The following is a 25406-nucleotide window of genomic DNA, read 5'->3' on the forward strand; positions in this document are numbered from 1 at the left end:
TATTGAGAGAGAGAGAGAGAGAGAGAGAGAGAGAGAGAGAGAGAGAGAGAGAGAGAGAGAGAGAGAATATAAGTGTAAACTTTAAATGAAGAAGCAAGATCTCTTTCAAACCTTTGCCGTTTTAATCTTGTCTGAAGTCTTTCTGTAACGTGCTTTTTTTTTTTTTCTCCTTCTCCCATTCCTCCTCGATCTTCCAAAAATATCTCAGACGTCGTTTTTCACCGTTGCAGAGCGTGAAAACTTCATCAAGTTACATGCAACAACTTCTCATCCCTGACGGTGTTCTCTCTCTCTCGGAAGTTTATCGAACTTCTGATATACAGAGGTCATTAGCAAGGTACACAACTCCTCATCTCATTAAGTTAACAAGACTTATATCATAAGCTCTAGGTAAATTCCTTATTATTCATTATGCAAAGATGTTGAAAGCGGTTTACATATTTTTTTTCATTCTGAGGAATAATTTAGTTCCCGGCCGTTATATAATGTGAACTTAAATGGTTATTCACGAATGTTCTTCATGTTGAGGAAGTTTACGCAATCTAAACGCGTACGGGGACAGAATGATAACAGGCAGCTGAACCTCTAAATATAAACCTGTAATCTCTAATAATCTGCAGATCTCACCTTTCTCACTCACAAACACACACACACACACACACACCATATATATATATATATATATATATATATATATATATATATATATATATATATATATATATATATATATATATAGATAGATAGATAGATATTTGTGACATGAGATGTCATGGAGATTCATTTTTAGGAATATATATATATATATATATATAGTATATGTATATATTGTATATATACATACATATATATGTATATATACATATACATACATATATACACATATATAAGTAATAATGACTCTCCAAGTACATCTCGTCACAAATATCTATAATTCATTTGTTTTTTGTCAAAAACATGTACTAACTGAAAGATTGTAATAATAATAAATAATAATAATAATAATAATAATAATAATAATAATAATAATAATAATAATGATAATAGATAATAATAATAATAATAATAATTATTATTATTATTATTATTATTATTATTATTATTATTATTGTGATGATGATGATGATGATGATGATGATGATGATGATGATGTTGATGAGAGAAACCAGTATTATTTATATTAGTAGCAACAAGATAACATTAGCATTATCAACTTCAGTTAATCCCATCATTCACGCTCCCTAAGGCATTGCGAAATCAGCATTGCTAACAAGCACTTCACATCACTGCGTCACGACCTTCGCTCTGGAGACATTACGAGACGGAACAACAACTTCCCAAGTGTTTGTTCCAAGAAAGGAAACACGGAAATTGGCTCCTGTTGTCATCCAGGGCGAATCACGAGAGGAATAAGTCAAAAATAAGGCAAAGTTTCTTAGGCGCAATCGAATTTTCTGTACAGCGTATAGCGCTGTATGAGCCGCGGCCCATGAAACTTTCTGCCACGGCCAATGAGACTTTCAGCCCCGGCCCGGTGGTGGACTGTCCTATGGCGTTGCCAGACGCACGATCATGGCTAACTACCTTAAATAAAATAAAAACTACTGAGGCTAGAGGGCTGCAAATTGCTATGTTTGATGGCTGGAGGGTGGATGGTCAACATATCAATTTGCAGCCATCTAGCCTCAGTAGTTTTTAAGATCTGAGGGCGGACAGAAAAAGTGTGGACGGACAAACAAAGCCGGCACAATAGTTTTCTTTCACAGAAAACGAAAATACAGATAAATTCTGAGCCGGATATTCTATTAAATTCTTTTGCAGCATCGGTAAATATTATGAAAAAATAATTTTTTCCTACGAATCCCATATCATAATATTAGAAATACCAAACTTGGTATCCTAGACCCCTAAATTTTTCTCTTTATATTTTAAAATAAATTCCTCTAAGATGACCTATCGTAAACCTCGAGAATACACCAAAATACAGACATCAGATTACGTTAAGAGAATTTCTTTTATCTACAAAAGTCGCCCAGTTTGGGGTGTCACAGACCACTAACCATGCAAGATAGTAATTGGGAAAAAAATTGCAAGGCACTGAAATTTTTAAACATATTCTTGATTAGTAACTGAAATTATTAATTATAGCTAGTCTGAATCAAAATCCATTAACGCCCTCAAGGGCATTCAATGCAAATTCTGACTTAAAAAGTCATCTGAGAGGAAATGAATTCTAAAGAGACCACTGCTATCACACACACACATTATATAGATAGATAGATATATAGATAGATAGATAGATATTTGTGATATGAGATGTGCCTGGAGATTCCTTTTTAGGAATATATCATATATATATATATATATATATTATATATATATAGTACAGATAAAATCCACGAAGGAATGGAATATTGAGTGCTGCGAGGCCTTTCGACGCTAGGTCCTTTACTTAGCAGAGTCTGCTAAGTAAAGAACCTAGCGTCGAAAGGCTTCGCAGCACTCCAGTGTTTCCGTTTCCTTCGTGGATTTTATCTTTATTTATATATTCATCACGTTCCATATTTTCGTGATTCAGTTATACATTATATATATAGTATATGTACATGTATTGTATATATAAATACATACATATATATACACAATAATGACTCTCCAAGTACATCTCGTCACAAATATCTATAATTCATTTGTTTTTAGTCAAAAACGTACTAACTGAAGTGCGACGTATCAGCTGAACACCCAAGTATAGGAGACTGTAATAATCTTCAAGGCCTGTGACTGATACACAGAGATCATGGTAACTATTTTCACTTATAAATAAAGATCAGGTTGAAAGAATAACTGTTCATAATCTGACGTTAAAATGTCTTAGAGGAATATTATTATTCACAACCAACCATAATTGAAAACTATGTAATTTGTGCGCCTTAAAAAAAAGAAATGGCTGTCTGAATCGAAATAACGCGAGGGATTCCGCAACCACTTCTCCGAGGTCTATAGAGATTCCCGAAGACTTCCTGAAGGACGGAAGGGAGGAAGGAAGGATCGGAGACGTCCTCTTCTAAAACTATGCATACTGAGACTCCAGACGAAAGTCAAATAAACGAATGGCTCGTGAAAACTTGCTGCATTTGTGTATTTCATTTGGACACTTAACAATAAGTGTTGATAACTTTTTATTATGCGGCGAGTGTGGCTTCATCCCCACCGCCCATGGATTTCCTGCCGAAAATGGAAAGATGGTATTAAAGAACTTGTTGAACGTGTGTATTGCATCTGGACACCTGGCAAAAAGTGTTTTTAACTTTTTATTATACGGTGATTGTGGCTTGACCCCCTTCTCCCGTGGATTTCCTGCCGAAAAAGAGGACCATACAACGCTGAAGGAGGCAGGAGTTAGTCCTCTTCGCTGCTACTACGGCCCACAAACAGAAGACGGAAGCGAGGTCGAAGATTTCACGGAAGAAATGGAGGAAGGAGAGAGGGAGGCGGCAATGATAGAAAAGAAGCTCGTAGCTGTGGAAAACGAAATGGTGATTTTAAGAAGAGAAAATAGGGACTTGAAAACAATCGTGGCCAAACTAATGAAAAGAAAATTTTGAAATGACGAATGAGCCACGTTACCGCCCACCGCCTCCACAACAACCAAGTTCTGGAGAACCTAGTCAACCTCCTCCGGGACAAGGACAACCACCACCACCACAACGTCCCGGGCAACAACCTCAAGGATCTGGACAACCACCTCCGGGATGGGGACAACAACCTCAAGGATCTGGACAACCACCTCCGGGATGGGGACAACAACCTCAAGGATCTGGACAACCACCTCCGGGATGGGGACAACAACCTCAAAGAAATGGACAACCAGGACGTGAACAGCAACCTCCTGGATGGGGACAACAACCTGCAGGACGTGAACAGCAACCTCCAGGATGGGGACAACAACCTGCAGGACGTGGACAGCAACCTCCAGGATGGGGACAACAACCTGCAGGACGTGGACAGCAACCTCCAGGATGGGGACAACAACCTGCAGGACGTGAACAGCAACCTCCAGGTTGGGGACAACAAACTTTAGGACCTGAAGAGCAACCTGCAGGACGTGGACAGCAACCTCCTGGATGGGGACAACAACCTCAAAGAAATGGACAACCAGGACGTGAACAGCAACCTCCAGGATGGGGACAACAACCTGCAGGACGTGGACAGCAACCTCCTGGATGGGGACAACAACAGCAACCTGCAGGACCTGAACAGCAACCTGCAGGACGTGGACAGCAACCTCCTGGATGGGGACAACAACAGCAACCTGCAGGACCTGAACAGCAACCTGCAGGACGTGGACAGCAACCTCCTGGATGGGGACAACAACAGCAACCTGCAGGACCTGAACAGCAACCTGCAGGACGTGGACAGCAACCTCCTGGATGGGGACAACAACAGCAACCTGCAGGTCCTGAACAGCAACCTGCAGGACGTGGACAGCAACCTCCTGGATGGGGACAACAACAGCAACCTGCAGGACCTGAACAGCAACCTGCAGGACGTGGACAGCAACCTCCTGGATGGGGACAACAACAGCAACCTGCAGGACCTGAACAGCAACCTGCAGGACGTGGACAGCAACCTCCTGGATGGGGACAACAACAGCAACCTGCAGGACCTGAACAGCAACCTGCAGGACGTGGACAGCAACCTCCTGGATGGGGACAACAACAGCAACCTGCAGGACCTGAACAGCAACCTGCAGGACGTGGACAACCACCTCCAGGATGGGGACAACCACCCCAAGGACCGGGACAACCACCTCCAGGAGAAATCCCCCAAAAAGAAGCCCCTGGACCAGGTGAACAGCCAACCACTCCAGATGGCCCTGCTGCCAAGGGTGGCAGAAGAAGTAGGCCAAGAAAGGACGGCCAGAGGAAAAGGAACCAAAGGGAACGGAGGGAAAGAAAGCCACGTGAAAGGGCTCAGAGGGAAAGAAAGCCACGTGAAAGGGATCGTAGGGAAAGAAAGCCACGTGAAAAGAAGCGAAGAGAAAGACGGCCGCATGAGAAGAAACATGAACAAGGCCATCCCGGATTGGGGGAACAAGGCCATCCCGGATTTGGGGACAATACTGGACAGGGTCAATGGGCTCCACCATATATGAGTGACCCTGGTTGGAGAGCTTCATGGGGAAATTATGGACAACAGAATACATGGGGAAGTAGTCAATATAGTGGATCGGTTCCACCAAACACGAGTGGCTCTGATTGGAGCTCTTCATGGGGAAGTTATCGATACTAGGATCAGTGTGGCCAGCCCTTGGTCGGCCAACTGTTGGCCAAGGGTGTTTCACCAGGAAGGGTAAATGTGGTGGGCATTTACTCTACTGGGGAAACACTCAAGCCAACAGTTGAATCACTCTTGATTGCTTCTGAAGAAGCAATGTGGGCAGCCCTTGGGCAACCAACTGTTATTGCCAAGGGTGTTTCACCAGGAAGGGTAAATGTGGTGGGCATTTACTCTACTGGGGAAACACTCAAGCCAACAGTTGAATAACTCTTGATTGCTTCTGAAGAAGCAATGTGGGCATCCATGGGCAACCAACTGTTGGCCAAGGGTGTTTCACCAGGAAGGGTAAATGTGGTGGGCATTTACTCTACTGGGGAAACACTCAAGCCAACAGTTGAATCACTCTTGATTGCTTCTGAAGAAGCAATGTGGGCATCCCTGGGCAACCAACTGTTGGCCAAGGGTGTTTCACCAGGAAGGGTAAATGTGGTGGGCATTTACTCTACTGGGGAAACACTCAAGCCAACAGTTGAATCACTCTTGATTGCTTCTGAAGAAGCAATGTGGGCAGCCCTGGGCAACCAACTGTTGGCCAAGGGTGTTTCACCAGGAAGGGTAAATGTGGTGGGCATTTACCTACTGGGGAAACACTCAACCAACAGTTGAATAACTCTTGATTGCTTCTGAAGAAGCAATGTGGGCAGCCCTTGGTCGGCCAACCGTTGGCCAAGGGTGTTTCACCAGGAAGGGTAAATGTGGTTGGCATTTACTCTACTGGGGAAACACTCAAGCCAACAGTTGAATAACTCTTGATTGCTTCTGAAGAAGCAATGTGGGCATCCCATGGGCAACCAACTGTTGGCCAAGGGTGTTTCACCAGGAAGGGTAAATGTGGTGGGCATTTACTCTACTGGGGAAACACTCAAGCCAACAGTTGAATCACTCTTGATTGCTTCTGAAGAAGCAATGTGGGCAGCCCATGGGCAACCAACTGTTGGCCAAGGGTGTTTCACCAGGAAGAGTAAATGTGATGGGCATTTACTCTACTGGGGAAACACTCAAGCCAACAGTTGAATCACTCTTGATTGCTTCTGAAGAAGCAATGTGGGCATCCCTTGGGCAACCAACTGTTGGCCAAGGGTGTTTCACCAGGAAGGGTAAATGTGGTGGGCATTTACTCTACTGGGGAAACACTCAAGCCAACAGTTGAATCACTCTTGATTGCTTCTGAAGAAGCAATGTGGGCAGCCCTTGGGCAACCAACTGTTGGCCAAGGGTGTTTCACCAGGAAGGGTAAATGTGGTGGGCATTTACTCTACTGGGGAAACACTCAAGCCAACAGTTGAATAACTCTTGATTGCTTCTGAAGAAGCAATGTGGGCATCCCATGGGCAACCAACTGTTGGCCAAGGGTGTTTCACCAGGAAGGGTAAATGTGGTGGGCATTTACTCTACTGGGGAAACACTCAAGCCAACAGTTGAATCACTCTTGATTGCTTCTGAAGAAGCAATGTGGGCAGCCCTTGGGCAACCAACTGTTGGCCAAGGGTGTTTCACCAGGAAGGGTAAATGTGGTTGGCATTTACTCTACTGGGGAAACACTCAAGCCAACAGTTGAATCACTCTTGATTGCTTCTGAAGAAGCAATGTGGGCATCCCATGGGCAACCAACTGTTGGCCAAGGGTGTTTCACCAGGAAGGGTAAATGTGGTGGGCATTTACTCTGCACTGGGGAAACACTCAAGCCAACAGTTGAATCACTCTTGATTGCTTCTGAAGAAGCAATGTGGGCATCCCATGGGCAACCAACTGTTGGCCAAGGGTGTTTCACCAGGAAGGGTAAATGTGGTTGGCATTTACTCTACTGGGGAAACACTCAAGCCAACAGTTGAATCACTCTTGATTGCTTCTGAAGAAGCAATGGGCAGCCCTTGGGTGGCCAACTGTTGGCACCAGGAAGGGTAACTGTTTGGCATTTACTCTACTGGGGAAACACTCAAATAACAGTTGAATCACTCTTGATTGCTTCTGAAGAAGCAATGTAAATGTGGGTGGCAACTGTTGGCCAAGGGTTTTCACCAGGAAGGGTAAATGTGGTTGGGCATTTACTCTGGGGAAACACTCAAGCCAACAGTTGAATCACTCTTGATTGCTTCTGGAAGAAGCAATGTGGGCATCCCTGGGTGGCCAACTGTTGGCCAAGGGTGTTTCACCAGGAAGGGTAAATGTGGTTGGCATTTACTCTACTGGGGAAACACTCAAGCCAACAGTTGAATCACTCTTGATTGCTTCTGAAGAAGCAATGTGGGCAGCCCTTGGGTGGCCAACTGTTGGCCAAGGGTGTTTCACCAGGAAGGGTAAATGTGGTTGGCATTTACTCTACTGGGGAAACACTCAAGCCAACAGTTGAATCACTCTTGATTGCTTCTGAAGAAGCAATGTGGGCATCCCATGGGCAACCAACTGTTGGCCAAGGGTGTTTCACCAGGAAGGGTAAATGTGTTGGGCATTTACTCCACTGGGGAAACACATAAGCCAACAGTTGAATCACTCTTGATTGCTTCTGAAGAAGCAATGTGGGCAGCCCTTGGGTGGCCAACTGTTGGCCAAGGATGTTTCACCAGGAGGGGTAAATGTGGTGGGCATTTACTCAACTCGGGAAACACTTAAGCCAACAGTTGAATCACCCATGATTGCTTCTGAAGAAGCAATGTGGGCAGCCCTTGGGCGGCCAACTGTTTGCCGAGGGTGTTTCACCAGGAGGGGTAAATGTGGTGGGCATTTACTCAACTCGGGAAACACTTAAGCCAACAGTTGAATCACCCATGATTGCTTCTGAAGAAGCAATGTGGGGATCCCATGGGCAACCAACTGTTGGCCAAGGGTGTTTCACCAGGAAGGGTAAGTGTGGTGGGCATTTACTCAACTGGGGAAACACCTAAGCCAACGGTTGAATCACTCATGATTGCTTCTGAAGAAGCAACGTGGGCAGCCCTTGGGCGGCCAACTGTTGGCCAAGGGTGTTTCACCAGGAAGGGTAAATGTGGTGGGCATTTACTCCACTGGGGAAACACTTAAGCCAACAGTTGAATCACCCTTGATTGCTTCTGAAGAAGCAATGTGGGCATCCCTTGGGTGACCAACTGTTGGCCAAGGGTGTTTCACCAGGAGGGATAAATGTGGTGGGCATTTACTCCACTGGGGAAACACTTAAGCCAACAGTTGAATCACCATTGATTGCTTCTGAAGAAGCAATGTGGGCATCCATTGGGTGGGCAACTGTTGGCCAAGGGTGTTTCGCCAGGAAGAGTAAATGTGATGGGCATTTACTCTACTGGGGAAACACTGAAGCCAACAGTTGAATCACCCTTGATTGCTTCTGAAGAAGCAATGTGGGCATCCCTTGGGCGACCAACTGTTGGCCAAGGGTGTTTCACCAGGAGGGGTATATGTGGTGGGCATTTACTCCACTGGGGAAACACTTAGGCCAACAGTTGAATCACCCTTGATTGCTTCTGAGGAAGCAATGTGGGCATCGCCTGGGCGACCAACTGTTGGCCATTGGTGTTTTACCAGGAGGGGTATATGTGGTGGGCATTTAGGCTACTCTACTGGGGAAACATTTGAGCCAACAGTTGAATCACCCTTGATTGGTTCTGAAGAAGCAATGTGGGCAGCCCTTGGGCGGCCAACTGTTGGCCATGGGTGTTTCACCAGGAGGGGTAAATGTGGTGGGCAATTACTCCACTGGGGCAACACTTAAGCCAACAATTGAATCACTCTTGATTGCTTTTGAAGAAGCAATCTGGGCAGCCCTTGGGCGGCCAACTATTGGTCAAGGGTGTTTTACCAGGTGAAATGTGGTGGGCATTTATTCCACGGGGGAAAACTATCAAGCCAACAGTTGAATCACCTTTGACTGCTTCTGAAGAAGCATTGTGGGCAGCCCTTGGATGGCCAACTGTTGGCCAAGGGTGTTTCACCAGGGAAGTAAATGTTGTGGGCACTTACTTCACTGGGGAAACACTTAAGCCAACAGTTGAATCACCTTTGACTGCTTCTGAAGAAGCAATGTGGGTAGCCCTTGGGTGAACGAGAGAGAGAGAGAGAGAGAGAGAGAGAGAGAGAGAGAGAGAGAGAGAGAGAGAGAGAGAGAGAGAGGAGAATAGACACAGGGCAGGGAAAGATTTCCGACCCCTCCCTTTCAGTCCTTAGCATCTCTCTCTCTCTCTCTCTCTCTCTCTCTCTCTTTTTTGTGAAGAGAGATATAAAGAGAATAGACACAGGGTAGGAAGGGAGGTCCCACCCCTCCCTTTCAGTCCTTAGATTCTTTTCCCTCTCTCTCTCTCTCTCTCTCTCTCTCTCTCTCTCTCTCTCTCTCATATGTACTCCCACCACTTATGGAAAAAAAGACTTTTACAATGCCAAAGTCTACGAAATGTTTAGCTAAGTCATGATAATTAATTAACTAAATGTAAGCCCAATGTCGCTTAATGTTAGTATCTATAGTTCACAAAGAATAACAACTGTGCACTTTAGGTAATCCGAATCTTTCTCTGTAAGATGGAGGCTAAAAATAACATGAAAAATTAACAGAAGAATGATAAAATGAGGGCTATTTGAATTACATACAAGTTGAGGAGAGAAATCCAAAGAACAAAGATGACACTGAGGGTTTTAGGAAGTCTTCTAGGCCTAACTGCATGTCTGTACACAGCCAAAGTGAGTTTGGTCTTCTAGACTCAAGTGATACCTTCAAGTTTTCCAGAACCATATGACCTCGGTTTTAGTCATTTAGTCTCTCTGTAACTTATGAAAACTAATGAAAATCTTCTATAGGAAGCCACTTCCATGGCGACACGAAAGCGTAACAGCAAACTGTTTACACCGTTCCGGCAAAAGGGTGGCGCCGAAAGCCATGAGGCCTAGAAACGTAAATTTTTAGAGAACAGCAGCTTAGGTCAGCTTAATGTCTAAATAAACACACTCTATTCTAGGGTAATATAGCTCAAAATGATTCTTTTATATATTCACAGAATATTTCCTAATGTCATTCCGGAATCCCGTCAATCACCGTTTCATTTATCTAAGCGTCACAAATTGGACAAGAGGGTCAACAAAAGGTCATATACCCTTACAACTCCTACTTGAAATTTTAAGTGAGTTTTACACTTCACAGAGACGTTTCGATTGAAGTTCTTCAAATTGGATAACAGAACACGAGAAACATTGTTATTCCTGAGGCATAACTATACTTTATACGCAAGTCAGTGTTGTTGACCCCAAAGTTTCAAAACTGGTATACTGGATTATAGGTTTATGTAAGCTGCATAATATATTTTATTATATATGAACCACTATCAGGTTCATCAGGTTCTTTAAGTAAAAAAAAAAAAAAAAAGAACGGGACTGAGAAAATTCGGCAGCAACTGAGGCAAACAGAGGGGACCTTAAAAACTAACTTATTAATCACAAAACTTACAACTTCTACAAACGATTCAATATCTTTCTTATTATTCCAGAACAAAAACTTCATTAACTAAATCCGATAATTATCAGGTCAAGCCAAAAACACTCTCATCTCAGTAACAGTCATTACTGGAGAACAACATTGATTAAGTATATCATAGTCAAAATAAAAATCCTTCCATACGACAGCTTAAACAAGAATCAGTAGTCAAGAGTCAGTAAGTTAAGTTATTCACAAAAATTAATCATAGACCATAATCAACTATTTCAAATGTTTATGAATTACAATTTTAAAGAGTCAAGAGTTAGTAATTAAGTTATTCACAAAAATTAATCATAAGCCATAATCAACAATTTCAACTGTTAATGAATTACAATTTTAAAGAGCCAAGAGTCAGTAAATTACAATCTTAAAGAGTCAAGACTCAGTAAATTAAGTTATTCACAAAAATTAACCATTTACCATAATCAACAATTTCAACTGTTAATGAATTACAATTTTAAAGAGCCAAGAGTCAGTAAATTACAATTTTAAAGAGTCAAGAGTCAGTAAATTAAGTTATTCACAAAAATTAATCATAAGCCATAATCAACAATTTCAACTGTTAATGAATTACAATTTTAAAGACCCCAAAACAAAGTCAGATTTGTAACAAATCACAAGACAGCCAGTTGACAATTACAAAACCTGTGTCAAAACATTTCATGGACAAAACAGGACCACAAACTATGATCAAGATAATCAAAACAACAGGAATAACAGAACATGACCAAGAACTGGCACGAAAACAATATCATAAACCCCCCCGAGTACAACGAACATTAACTCTGAAAAACACTTGGAAAGAAAACTTAGGTTCGAAGACTCTCTGCAATAAATAGTGCAGGGCATTCCAGGCACACACCAGATATACACATGAGATCACCTCCTGCAAATATGCACACGGCCGCAGCTGCACTTGCAGCCGCAGACGAAGCTGCAACCCCAGACGAAGCTGGCTCTGCTGGTCCTACACGCATGCATGCGCCACCCTGCTGGTCCTAAGTCCCGAAACACATTGCCGTTGCATGATCCTGACTCGACCAAACAGGTCGCCCATGCTGCTTAAAGGCCTGTCCAGGTTTCCATACCCTTACTGACTCAACTAACCAAGTCCCCCCCAATGTTGCTTAGAACTGATCAGGTCTCCATACGTTTACTGGCTCAAGCAGCCGGGCACCAGAAAACAAGAGGTGGAACGACCTCCACTGGGAAACAATTGGAAACAACCATTTCGATCGTCCCAGGAAAGAAAACAATAAAAAAAGTGGTAAAAACAATAATATATATATATATATATATATATATATATATATATATATATATATATATATATATATATATATATATATATATATATATATATATATATATATATATATATATTATATATATATATATTCGAAGGGGAATTTTCTTAGTTGATAATAAGTTCGTCGCCTGGTGGCCTCGAACCACAGAACAAGAACTCAGGACTACAGTGACGCCTTAAACCACAATGCCTTGATGGCAGTGTGGTTTAAGGCGTCACTGCAGTCCGGAGTTCTTGGTCTTCCCGTGGTTCGAGCCCACGAGACGACGAACTTAATATCAACTAAAAATTCCCCTTTGGGTAACATATATGAAAAATATGGGCATTTGTAGCTTAACGCTTGTATATGAATCACGGTGATGTGATAAAATATATATATATATATATATATATATATATATATATATATATATATATATATATATATATATATATATATATATATATATATATATACATATATATACATACATACATACATATAGGCTAATATATGGACATTAATGCTTTCTAGACTTCAAGACTTAGTAATCTTTGATTTCCACTTTTCTCAAGAATTCCCAGGAATAAAAAAATTACTTCACAAACAAGTAAGGAAAACCATTTCGGGCTGTAAATTTTTAATGTGAATTTAAAATAAGTAAAAGGAAAGAAATTTAATTATCTCATACGTAAATTACCTGAGCTTAAAGGTCAATTCTGTCCTTAAGTAAGATTTAGAAGATACGCCTTTTGGCCATTTCATCAAAACGTATAATAATATTAAAATGAGGCAGACGCCATCCGCCTCAGCAAGAGCCCGTTCGGTAATTTTTTTGAATGTGTTTATGACGAGTATATTAACATATCTGGCCTGCTCTCTCTTTTCCAAACTGACGTAAGAGGATTTTTAAAAATATTTTACTTCTGAAGACCAGGTCACGTGTTGATCTGAGCCATTACAAGGTTTAACTCTAACCTAAATAATTCTGTTCCAATGTTGGGGCGTTTGTATACTATTATGTCAGTTGTACTGAAATGCCTTAGGCCTATGCCATTAAATAGCGTACAGAAAAAAATTTTTTTTAACACAACCCAAGGAGATAGTTGCTTCATATCTGATCAGCTGTTCCAAGACACTCCCCCCAAAAAGAAATTTCCGTGCCAACTCGAGTAATAACAAGAAAAGAAGTAAAAAATGCGCCGAAGTTTCTTCGGCGCTGTCGAATTTTCTGTACAGCGCATAATCAAGGCCACCGAAAATAGATCTATCTTTCGGTGGTCCCGGTATAATGCAGTATGAGCTGGGCCCACGAATCTTCAACCACGGCCCGGTGGCGGCCTATCCTATATTGCTGACAGCACGATTATGGCTAAATTTAACCTTAAATAAAATTAAAACAACTGAGGCTAGAGGGCTGCAATTTGGTATGTTTGATGATTGAAGGGTGGATGATCAATATACCAATTTGCAGCCCTCTAGCCTCAGTAGTTTTTCAGCTCTGAGGGCGGACAGAAAAAGTGCGGACAGAATGAAATGCGGACGGACAGACAAAGCCGGCACAACAGTTTTCTTCTACAGAAAACTAAAACCAGGTGAGGTAAGAAAATTGCTTCACCTAGTGACATCACCTTTCCCATCGGGAAAATTAATCTATTGGGTAAAATCATAATAATTTCTCGAGGGGCTGCTCGTAGTTTATTGATTCTCAATTCTTTTTCTTTTCTAGTATTCTTGGGCCACGTTACTAACTCAGTTAAGGATTCTACGAAACGTGTTGTGGTATATTTAGTCTCAAGGCGTTCTTTTGATTTCTCCCTTAAATGTCAATGTGACGCTATATATATATATATATATATATATATATATATATATATATATATATATATATATATATATATATATATATATATATATATATATATATATATATATATATATATATATATATATATATATAATATACATGTAGAGAGAGGTGGAGAAACGGCCCGTCGACTAGAAAAAGAAAAAAAAAAAGTAAATCTCATATAGTTTTCCGTTATTCCTGAGAAGCGTGACTGAAGACAAAAAGAAAAAGGATAGACTGATTCAAAGTCTTGATGAGAACAACGCCACTGACTTCAAAAGAAAGTGCGTAAGAGAAGACATATGCCCAAACAGCATATATATATATATATATATATATATATATATATATATATATATATATATATATATATATATATATATATATATATATATATATATAGGCCTATATATATAACATACATATATATATATATATATATATATATATATATATATATATATATATATATATATATATATATATATATATATATAAATATATTAGTTAAGAACTGTGTTGTCCTGATGTGATAATTTATTATAAAGCCTGTTTTTCACTTGAAACTTTCAATAACATTCCCAGGCTCTTGCTAGGCCTTCTAAAAGATTTCCCTTAAAACAATAGCTTATAAGCTAAAGAGTAAGATTTACCAGCAATATAGACCGTAAAATGCACTCTAACGATTGGGGTAACTGAAACCTGTAACGTAAATGCCTAGATTGATTACAATAAGTCATGTACACAAGTCCCCGAATTAATGGCCAAGCGCATAAACACATTCACCTATAATTCCCATTCAAAGCCGCACTCAACCGTACACTATAGATGAGGGAGATGAACAACTTCCGCAGTAAGTCAGTAATAAGTGGGAGATGAAAGAAGGAAATCCTTAACCTAACTCAACACAGTATTTGCAGTAACGTACCATTAGATATGTTCCCCACACCGGGCAAAAAAAAAAAAAAAAAACGCAATCTCCGCACTGAAGTAGTTTACCCTGTGACTGATGGTTTCGTTGGCACTTCGACGCATTGGTCGTCCCAGGACACTAAACATAAGGGAATGAGTCAATTCCTTGGATGTAAAGAAGGCACAGAATCAGATGCTTACTCTCCTTCGTAACCAAAAGGCGTCCTGCCCCCCCCCTCAGAAGATCTCGAGTCAACGGCTGTTTGCAGGAAGACTCTGCAGGCGTCACCACAACAATAGACGAGAGCTCAGGATGTGGGCGATGGCGATGGTCCTGGCACCCCTGAGAGTGCACCCGTGGGTACAAGGGGGTGAGGTGTGAGCATTCAGATTTCAGCCTTCAGCGACAGTGATGCATCAGCAGCAGACGAGACCACTTGCAGATATTAGGAAGGAAGGGAGGAATATAGAATTTAGGCCAAAGGCCAAGCGCTGGGACACATGAGGTCATTCAGCGCTGAATAGGAAATTGACAGCAAGAAGGTTTGAAAGGTGTAACAGGAGGAAAACCTCGCAGTTGCACTTTGAAATACTTGTCAGAGAAGGTGGTAAGTCGGCTGGAAGAAAGAATATGAGCGCAGGCACAGTAAAAAGTAATGCCTACAGTGCACCATGTGAGGTGCACTGACGGCACTACCCGCCTACGGGGTTGAAGACAGTCAGTCCACATATAGCAGAGCAATGGTGCAAGAAGGTGACTGCCACACTGAAATACAAGCCGTGAATAAAGCCGAGAACTTCCCCACAACAGAGCCGAACGCAATCTCTGTCGCTGCAGACGAACATATGTATGCTGCCTCTTAAACAGTCCAACTTGGCAGGAGGCGGAGACCAAAACCAACGAAACTCATACATGAAAATAAAGGGAACTTTCCATGGGCGGGGTACCAATTAACAAATAACAACCTTCGTTGAGGGGAAGCACAACTAGGCTCAAATGAACTCATGAAAAACTGAACAGTAATTAATAAAACAAATGTTTAAGTTACAGTCTGCCAGAAGATAAACACTCAAGTAGCTGATATTACAGTATATACATATGTGTGTGTCTATGTATATATATATGTATAATGTATAATACATATATATATAATTATACGTAAATTGTGGCCACATTCAAATACGATAATTTTTCAGGTGAGTTGGTCTAACAAAGAAACAATGGCAAGCGTAAGACACAATTATAAAAAGTTATTTGTAACAGTCACCCATGCGTCTAGTGATACTTCGCAGGCCCGCCCTTTCGTTTCAGCACCTCGGAAGGGTTCAAAGCTGTCCCAGTTCGAGTGCATGGCGGTTTGAGTTTGTGACTATTTGTCGAGGGTTGTCGTGTCCTCTGCCCTCCAACAAGACTTGACCACTGCCCAAACGTTTTCTGCTGGGGACAAATCAGGGGACCTACCTGGACATGACTTAATTTCGCAATTGTTTAGCCGATCAGTGACGTAATAATTGGTAGGAGTGAATCAGTGACATAATTGGCAGCGTGGCACCTTGCACCGTCTTGCTGCAGAATGGTTGCACCCGATTTCTCAAGGGAAGATTCCAAAACGTCGCCTAACAGCGTCAGGTAAAATCTCTGTTGACGTGCTCGCTCTTGGGAAGAATTGGAAAGGAACACTAAATCCCCCAAGCCACCATACCAAAAAACACCCCCACACCATAACATACTGGGGGAACTTGACCTTGAGTGCAACGTTTAGGCCCAAGCTTATCACTGTGAGGCACCTCCACTCCCCTCCTCACACCCGTGAAATGTACCCTCCCCCATCCTTCCTCTGCTTTGGTGCGTCTGGAAGGTACGTGTGGATACTTGGCCAAGCAGTTGAATATTTTGCTTTTAATTTCCTTGCAACAGTCAAGGCTGGTCGTCTATGTCCCGTTTCCTAAGCATGGGAGAGCGAGCAGAAAGCCTATGGGGGCTCCATGACCAAGACCGGGGTAGACTCCCCACCCCGGGTGGACGCCACGAACTTGGCAACAAACCGTCTTATGGCATTATGCTTCACAATTTCACTCGTTTTCAACCCCCACTTTATGACATTCAGTTACATGGAATATATCACGGATGGTACGCTTCTTATTAGACATGTTACACATTCGTGATACAAGCACAATCAAATTGGAACACCGCCGGTTTGCGACACACTTCGGTAACACAATCAACTTGGAGTGAAGGCCCCAAACTACTGATCTACTTTCCATGCTATCACGTACTGGGGGTTGGAGGAAGGGTGGGGTAAGTTGACATTTAGTAATTTTTTGCTTGTAGATTTTATCTCAAGATAGAAATTGCATAAGAAATCATTAATTATAGTTGGTTTCGTTTCATCTATCGACTCACGGATAAAGGTACGGCACATGCACATATGGGTAGCACGTGAGTAACCGACATTTAGCGTTTCCGAAATTGTTGGCGCCTTGTAATAAATGTTAAACTATATTTTTCCAAAAACGAATTTAAATGTTCATATGGACAAAGAAACCTCGCCCCTTTTGATATAATTCATAAGCACGTCGATCTTTATTCAAAATATACCAACACAAGCACACGAAAGGCTAGGTTGTATCCAACATCCTACTCGGATCAAACGCAAACGAACGCTTAGCTTTCAACCATTATGATTTATGTTATTAGTATAGCCCAGACCACTCTTAGACCTATGCTCAAAAAGTATTCAGATCACTATATTATCTTGTTATTCAAATTCATGTGTATGGAAATAACATTATTATGATACCAAAGTAATATCTACGTACGTAAGCTGAAAAATAACCTTTAATATTGTTTACCTCTAAAACATGAAGTCGGACCAGTGAAGCTAGGCCTATGCTACTGATTCGCCAGGTATTTTATTTTACTAACCTTCTTTTAAGCACGCATTCATTTTATTTCGTCAAAAAGTACTGTTATTGTAACTTTTATTTATTCATTCTAATTATCGTTCCAGTGCCAACAACGAAAAAAAATTGTATGCCCAGGCTAGCCTTTTACGCCGTACATATGTTAACACATGATGACGAAACTGAATGGGACTTTAAACTTTTGGTGGATAAATTATTTAGCTAAGTAGTCCCGAAAGTGCCCAAGCACTGAGCTAATGCAATTATGTGTATGCTCAAGGAAAAATATAAATATGAGGAGCATTCTGCAAAGAAACCACCTGACCATAGCTTTCATGCCATGCTATAACTGAGATTTCCCGCCTTCCCGCTAATGCAGTAGTGGTTTTTCCATTCACCTCCCCACGTCCTTTACAGCCTCTTAGGCAACGCTGTTCCTTGCTTATTTCGAATATTAACCTACTACTGTAACTTGCATGCAAGAAATTATTAAAATACCTCTTACTCACGGCCGCATAACTATGTGTCTTTTTATGTAGGCCTACCTACAGTGGGATAAAACATGATTGTTGAAAGACCATCTTTCGTTTGCATTTGACCTGATTAGACTTAAAAGCTCGTCATTCGACTAGATAAGCCCTCAGTCTACTGATTGGTCGTTGTGCTTATCAGGTAAGCCATGTGTTCCGTATACTCTATAAAGTCATCGGAAATCCCATCTTGCTACCTAGGTCCATCGTCCTTTGCTTCCAGTGGATAGGAGGACGTATTGTGATGGCGTCTGGACGTTAGTTTTTTTTTTTTTTATTTATCGATATCGTTTCTGCGATCATCAGTCTCCGGTTTGTATTTTCCTGTCCAATTACTATTACTATTACTATCGATAAAATTAAAGAAACCCACCCTAAACGTCCAGAGGACGGTGCGCCGACACCGGAAGAAGTACTTATCGTGAGCGTAAATATAACAAATAATAAAATGGAACGCAGGTTAGAGAATTATATATATATATATATATATATATATATATATATATATATACCATATATATATATATATATATATATATATATATATATATATATATATATATATATATTATATACTTATATACTGTATATGTGTACTGTATATACTGTATACATACCCGTGCAAATATATATACAGATATATATATATATATATATATATATATATATATATATATATATATATATATATATATATATATATATATATATATATATATATATATATATATATAATATTAATATTGCGCAGAAGAAACTTCAGCGTAATCGAGTTTTCTGTTCATCGTATAATCGAGGCCACCAAAATAAATCTATCTTTCACACTCGGTATAATGTTGTATGAGCCGCGGCCCATTGAATTTTACCCACGGCCCGGTGGTGGCGTGGCCTATATCGTTGCCAGACGCACGATTATGACTAACTTTAACCTTAAATAAAATAAAAACTATGGAGGCTAGAGGGCCGCAAATTGGTATGTTTGATGATTGGAGGTGGATGATCAACATACCAATTTGCAGCCCTAACCTCAGTAATCTTTAAGATCTGAGGGTGGACAGTAAAAGTGCGGACAGAAAAAAGTGCGGACGAACAGACAAAGCCGGCACAATAGTTTTCTTTTCAGGAAACTAAAATGGGGGCAGTTGGAAGCCTGGATGGTGAGATTAAGTGTATCTCTTCCTTGTTTGGCTTGGAGAACTCACACACACACATCCATGCATACACACACACACACACACACACACACATATATATATATATATATATATATATATATATATATATATATTTATATATATATGTATATATATATATATATATATATATATATATATATATATATATATATATATATATATATATATATATATATATATATATATATGCCCGTGCATGCGTTTCACCAGGTAATGCATTTTGGGATAGAAATTTACACTGTAGTTCATTGCATACACCCGTTCAGATTAATAGACTCAAAAATACATTATCTGCACACACACACATATCCGGGCAAATATACAGAATTCCTTAATTTAGTCTCCTAATTAAAGTTTCCACTTTGCTTCAAAATATACCTATTATAATGTCAGAATATCTTGTTATAAATATCCCTCTGTAAGAAATGAAGAAATTCGGATTTTATCATCAGGACGATAAAAAGATAACGATAAAAAAAATTCGGAAGGCTGACCACGACAAAGGTTAAGGTCACAACCGTCTCACCTGACCCCTCCCGCCTTCTGGGGTCGCTCTGCCGGGTTCACTGAGGGTATCAATTTTCCTTATGACGGGGCATATCGATATGATATTGCCCCGAGGACCTTTAAACTCTGGCCATAAAAGTGGAACGTGGACGAAATCTTTAAAGAATAATAAAAACATTTCATGAAGATGGGGGCTATCAGTGGAGGCGTAATGACGTTGCAAAGTATGGAGTTTTTCCACGTGTGGCGTGGACGGGCCAGAAATAGAAGATTATCGGAATGAATATTGCCAGTAATCATTTGGTGTTTTATATTGAGTTTCGGATTATTATATATATATATATATATATATATATATATATATATATATATATATATATATATGTGTGTGTGTGTGTGTGTGTGTGTGTGTACATATAACATATTCATAGATATATTTATATATATACTGTATATATATACAAATATATATATATATTATTGTAAAATATATATACACACACACACACACACACACACATATATATATATATATATATATATATATATATATATATATATATATATATATATATATATATATATGAAATAGGTTGTGTTGTATATATATATATATATATATATATATATATATATATATATATATATATATATATATATATAGTTATATATATATTTATATAGAGGCCTACATACATACATAAATACATACATACATACATGCATACACACATATATATATATTATATATATATATATATATATATATATATATATATATATATATATATATATATATATGTATGCATGTATGTATACACACACATATATATATATATAAAATTCTCTAACCTACGTTTCATGACGAACTTTATATCCATAATCCCCTTTTTAAAATATAGAAAAAAAAACGTTTTTGCATGATTCGAAATTCAATAAAAAAAAACAATAAATTACAGACAATACTGACACCAAATTCAACATAAAAAAAAACAATAAATTACTGACAATACTGACACCAAAGATAATCTATTTCTGCCCCGCCCACGTCACACGGAAAAATGCCATTCTTTTTAATGTCATTACCACTCCACCGATAGCCCCATCTCTACGAAACGGTTTATTTAAAAGATTCCACCCACACTGCACTTTCATAGCCAGAGTTTAAAGGTCCTCGGGGCAATATCGTATCGATATTCTTCGTCATAGCGGAAATTTAGTCCCCAGAGAACCGGAGGGTGAGGAGAGGGTCAGGCGAGGCGGTTTTGACCAAACTTTTCTCGTGGTCATAATTCCGAAAATCTTATCGATACCTTTTTATTATACTGATAATAAAATACGAATTTGTTCTTTTCTTATAGAGGGATGTTTATAATAAGAAATTTGGACTAGTAGGTATGATAGATTTCGAAGCAGATTGGTAACTTCAAATACGAAAGCTGATTTAAAGAATTTCTTGATAAGGGTTTTGAGTGTAGAGCAATTCAAATAGATTTCAGTGCTGCTTTCTGTTTAGTAAATCACAAGGCACTTATTTGTAAACTTTAGAATCTTAGAACAGGTGGATTTGGTTTACTTCAAGATTTCCTTACTGGTGTGCAGCAACGAATTCCCGTTGATGGGATCTTTAGCAAACCAAGACCTGTTATGTCTGGAGTTTAACAGGATAGTTATTTTTATTTTTAGTGTATACAAGTGATATGGCTGTTGGCCCCGTATATATGTATGTGCAGACAATGTATTTTTGCATATATTCATGGTATGCAAAGAACTGTAGTTAAAAATTCTATCCCAAAATACATTAACTGCCCATGCACTCATACATGGGCACATATTTATGCAACCATGTACCTAAAAAGTGTCTTACAACGACAGTGCACCTGAGGTATCTTAGGGCAGAAGTATATTTACCTATCTTTGGGATTCTGTGTCTTTGTTTGAGAATAATTAAATACGAAAAATGCCTTTCGTTTCTTCTTGAGTCAATGTTACCTCGAGTTTTATGCAGTAATTGGGGTATTGTGAAAGGGCGCCTACATCTTGTTAAGGTGCCTGTTATTGAAACAGAAACATAATTGTAACATAGGATGACCTAAGAAGAGAGCCACTCAAAGAATGCCTGTATAATATCTTCTAGGTGATAGTATGTCAAAATTCTTTTATGAGATGAAAGGTAGAAATGATAAGATTTTTTTATTCTATATATCACAGCCTTAGGTTACATTCTGCGATGAAGATCCTATAGGCAATGTATATATATATATAAATATGTATATATATATATATATATATATATATATATATATATATATATATATATATATATATATATATATATATATATATATTCTGTATATATGTATATATATATGTATACTGTATATGACTGTGAAATATTTTCTGTTAAAACAGAATTCCACCTAATATAAGGAGCCCACAAAAACGCCAAAATGTAGAAAGTTAATGCTATATTTCAGAGACCAACTGTCTCTCTCTCCATTACCTGCCTGAAGAGAGAGAGGCAGTTGGTCTCTGAAAATATAGCATCAACTTTCTACATTTTAACGGTTTTATGGACTCTTTATATATATATATATATATATATATATATATATATATATATATATATATATATATATATATATATATATATATGTGTGTGTGTGTGTGTGTGTGTGTGTGTGTGTGTACATATATGTACACATATATATAAACATAGGATAGTCATTTTGAATCACAACAGCGCCATCAAGCCTTTCCAAGATTAAGCCACTGCTTGCCCCCATGCCAACAAAAAAGCGAAAATAAATAAACTGCAAATCAGAGTACCATTTCGGGATGAAGAGAAGAACTATAATGTATTTTGCAAAGACTTGAAAGATTTGCATACGAGGAAATACAAATAAAAGAGAGAAACAAACATAACCTAAAAAAAAAACGGACTTCCATTGTATATCATTATAGTGTCACTTTCTCCACTTTTGTCCTCACAAAATATATATATTTATTAACTGAATGCAGCCGTTCTCTCTCTCTCTCTCTCTCTCTCTCTCTCTCTCTCTCTCTCTCTCTCTCTCTCTCGCTCGGTCGGAGTGAAAATATATATTCTCTTTCCTCTCTCCATTTACTGTTATGTATTGTGCCATTAACAGCGTCATATGCCAAGGAGGACTGGGGCGAAAGTTGCGAGCAGGAATGTGTTTCTCTTTCTTGGTGGAAAAATCTTTTGTAAATGCGCGCGTGGGAGGTTTATCGTGCGTGTGTATAAATGTTTATGTGTATATGTAATATGTATATATATATATATATATGTGTGTATATTTATATACATATATGTATGCATATATATACAGTATATACATATATATATATATATATATATATATATATATATATATATATATATATATATATATATATATATATATATATATATATATATATATATATATATATATATATATATATATATATATATATATATATATATATATATATATATATAGGTTTGTGTAGAGAGAGAGAGAAAGATATATATGTATGTATATATATATATATATATATATATATATATATATATATATATATATATATATATATATATATATATATATATATATATATATATATAGAGAGAGAGAGAGAGAGAGAGAGAGAGAGAGAGAGAGAGTTCAGTGATCAGCCATTCCTCTGAAAGGTAAGATTGAATTTTACAAGTATAGTAAGTGTCGATTTTACACATAAGCGTATTTTACGTATAAATTTCCTTTAAATGACTTAAGCTTGACTTTTATGACTGTAGTAAACTGGATTTTTCTTAGTCTTGCTCCCAAGTATCTATTTAAAGGCAATTTCATTTTACTTTGTACAAAAAAACAATTTATTTTCATCATCGAACATAAACGGAAGCCAAAAATGTACAACATACTGCTGGCCTTCTTCTTTCAGGATTATCAAGAAATAAAGTGGTACTGACGTTTGAATAAACATGAAACAAATGCCTTATAAGAAACCTTATGTTTATGACAAAATCATGCTATTTATTTACATTTAAGGATTGAGTTGAATCATTTTATAATAACGCGTTATAGCCAGCATTTCGGAAAAAGTAATTACATACTTTTGTAAAAATGAGTTAAACGTCAGAACTCATGACACTGCACTTCACTTTCTGTTCGAGAAACGAGGAGATTGCTTACAGCTTTAAGTTTCTAAGTTTCTACCGAGATTTTGCAGTATTTCTAATTGTCGTCATTTGTTGGGGAAGGATTCCAAGGCGGGGAGGAAATTTCACCATAAAATGATTCTCTCGTTAATTCTGTTTTGTAGTTTTCTGAAACAAAAAGAAATCTTGAGATGACGAATAGCAATTCTCAGTCACAAGCGAAAACCTTCCTTGTCATTTGCTGCCAATGAACATCCGTATAAACTCTTTGTTTATGGTATAATTTATTCCTTGTCCGCATTATTATTATTATTATTATTATTATTATTATTATTATTATTATTATTATTATTATTATATCATTCAGAAGGTTAATCCCTCTTCATATGGAAGAAGCACATAGGGACCACTGACTTGAAACTCAAGCTTTCAAAGAATATGAAATCCAGAAAGGAGAAATCAGATATCAGAAAAGAAAAAGTAAATTAATAAGTTAATCAGTAAAGAGATAAAAATGAAAGCAACCTGTTAAATACAAGGAGAATTGCTTTACCCTGTTAAATAAAATCTCTGCGATGTTCTCTGGAAATTCTCTGGATATTCTCTGGAAATTCCAGCGGGGAATTTCATGGAAAGTGACCAGTGAATTCTTAGCTGGCAGTCTGAGCCGAGAAGTGAAGGTACTTTGTTCATTTTCCCCACCAAAAGACTGAAGTTCACGATATATCGCCCAGTTTCCAGTTTGTCCTTCATAAAAGAAGAAAAATGTAGATTTTTGCGAGAGTGTGACCGGCCTTGCTTATAAAAATTCCAGAATCAGCACTCTCAAGGTAATGCACTCGAAGAATTAATTTTTTTCGGAAACAGAGAACAAGATTTGTTTTCCTTTTTCAGTTTTCTGTAAAAGAAAACTATTGTGCCGGCTTTGTCTGTCCGTCCGCACTTTATCCTGTCCGCACTTTTTCCCCTGTCCGCCCTCAGATCTTAAAAACTGCTGAGGCTAGAGGGCTGCAAATTGGTATGTTGATCATCCACCGTCCAATCATCAAACATAACCAAATTGCAGCCATCTAGCTGCAGTAGTTTTTATTTGATTTAAGGTTAAAGTTAGCCATAATCGTGCTTCTGGCAACGATATAGGATAGGCCACCACCGGGCCGTGGTTAAAGTTTCATGAGCCGTGGCTCACACAGCACTATACCGAGACCGCCGAAAAATAGATCTCTTTTCGGTGGCCTTGATTATATACGTTGTAGCGGCTG

At 38.7% G+C, this 25406-nt stretch overlaps 1 protein-coding gene across 1 annotated transcript in view; it reads right to left on the reverse strand.

Moving 5' to 3' along the window:
• Nucleotides 1–17093, reverse strand: part of LOC136856658 (DNA ligase 1-like) — a 202603-nt gene extending 185510 nt beyond the window's left edge. The window contains exon 1 of the mRNA XM_067134674.1: nt 16111–17093. Within this exon, the coding sequence (XP_066990775.1) occupies nt 16111–16194 (84 nt within the window). The 5' untranslated portion in view covers nt 16195–17093. The remainder of the gene's footprint in view (nt 1–16110) is intronic.
• Between the last annotated feature and the right edge of the window lie 8313 nt (nt 17094–25406).

This window comes from Macrobrachium rosenbergii, chromosome 36 (assembly GCF_040412425.1).
Source record: "Macrobrachium rosenbergii isolate ZJJX-2024 chromosome 36, ASM4041242v1, whole genome shotgun sequence".
NCBI lineage: Eukaryota > Metazoa > Arthropoda > Malacostraca > Decapoda > Palaemonidae > Macrobrachium > Macrobrachium rosenbergii.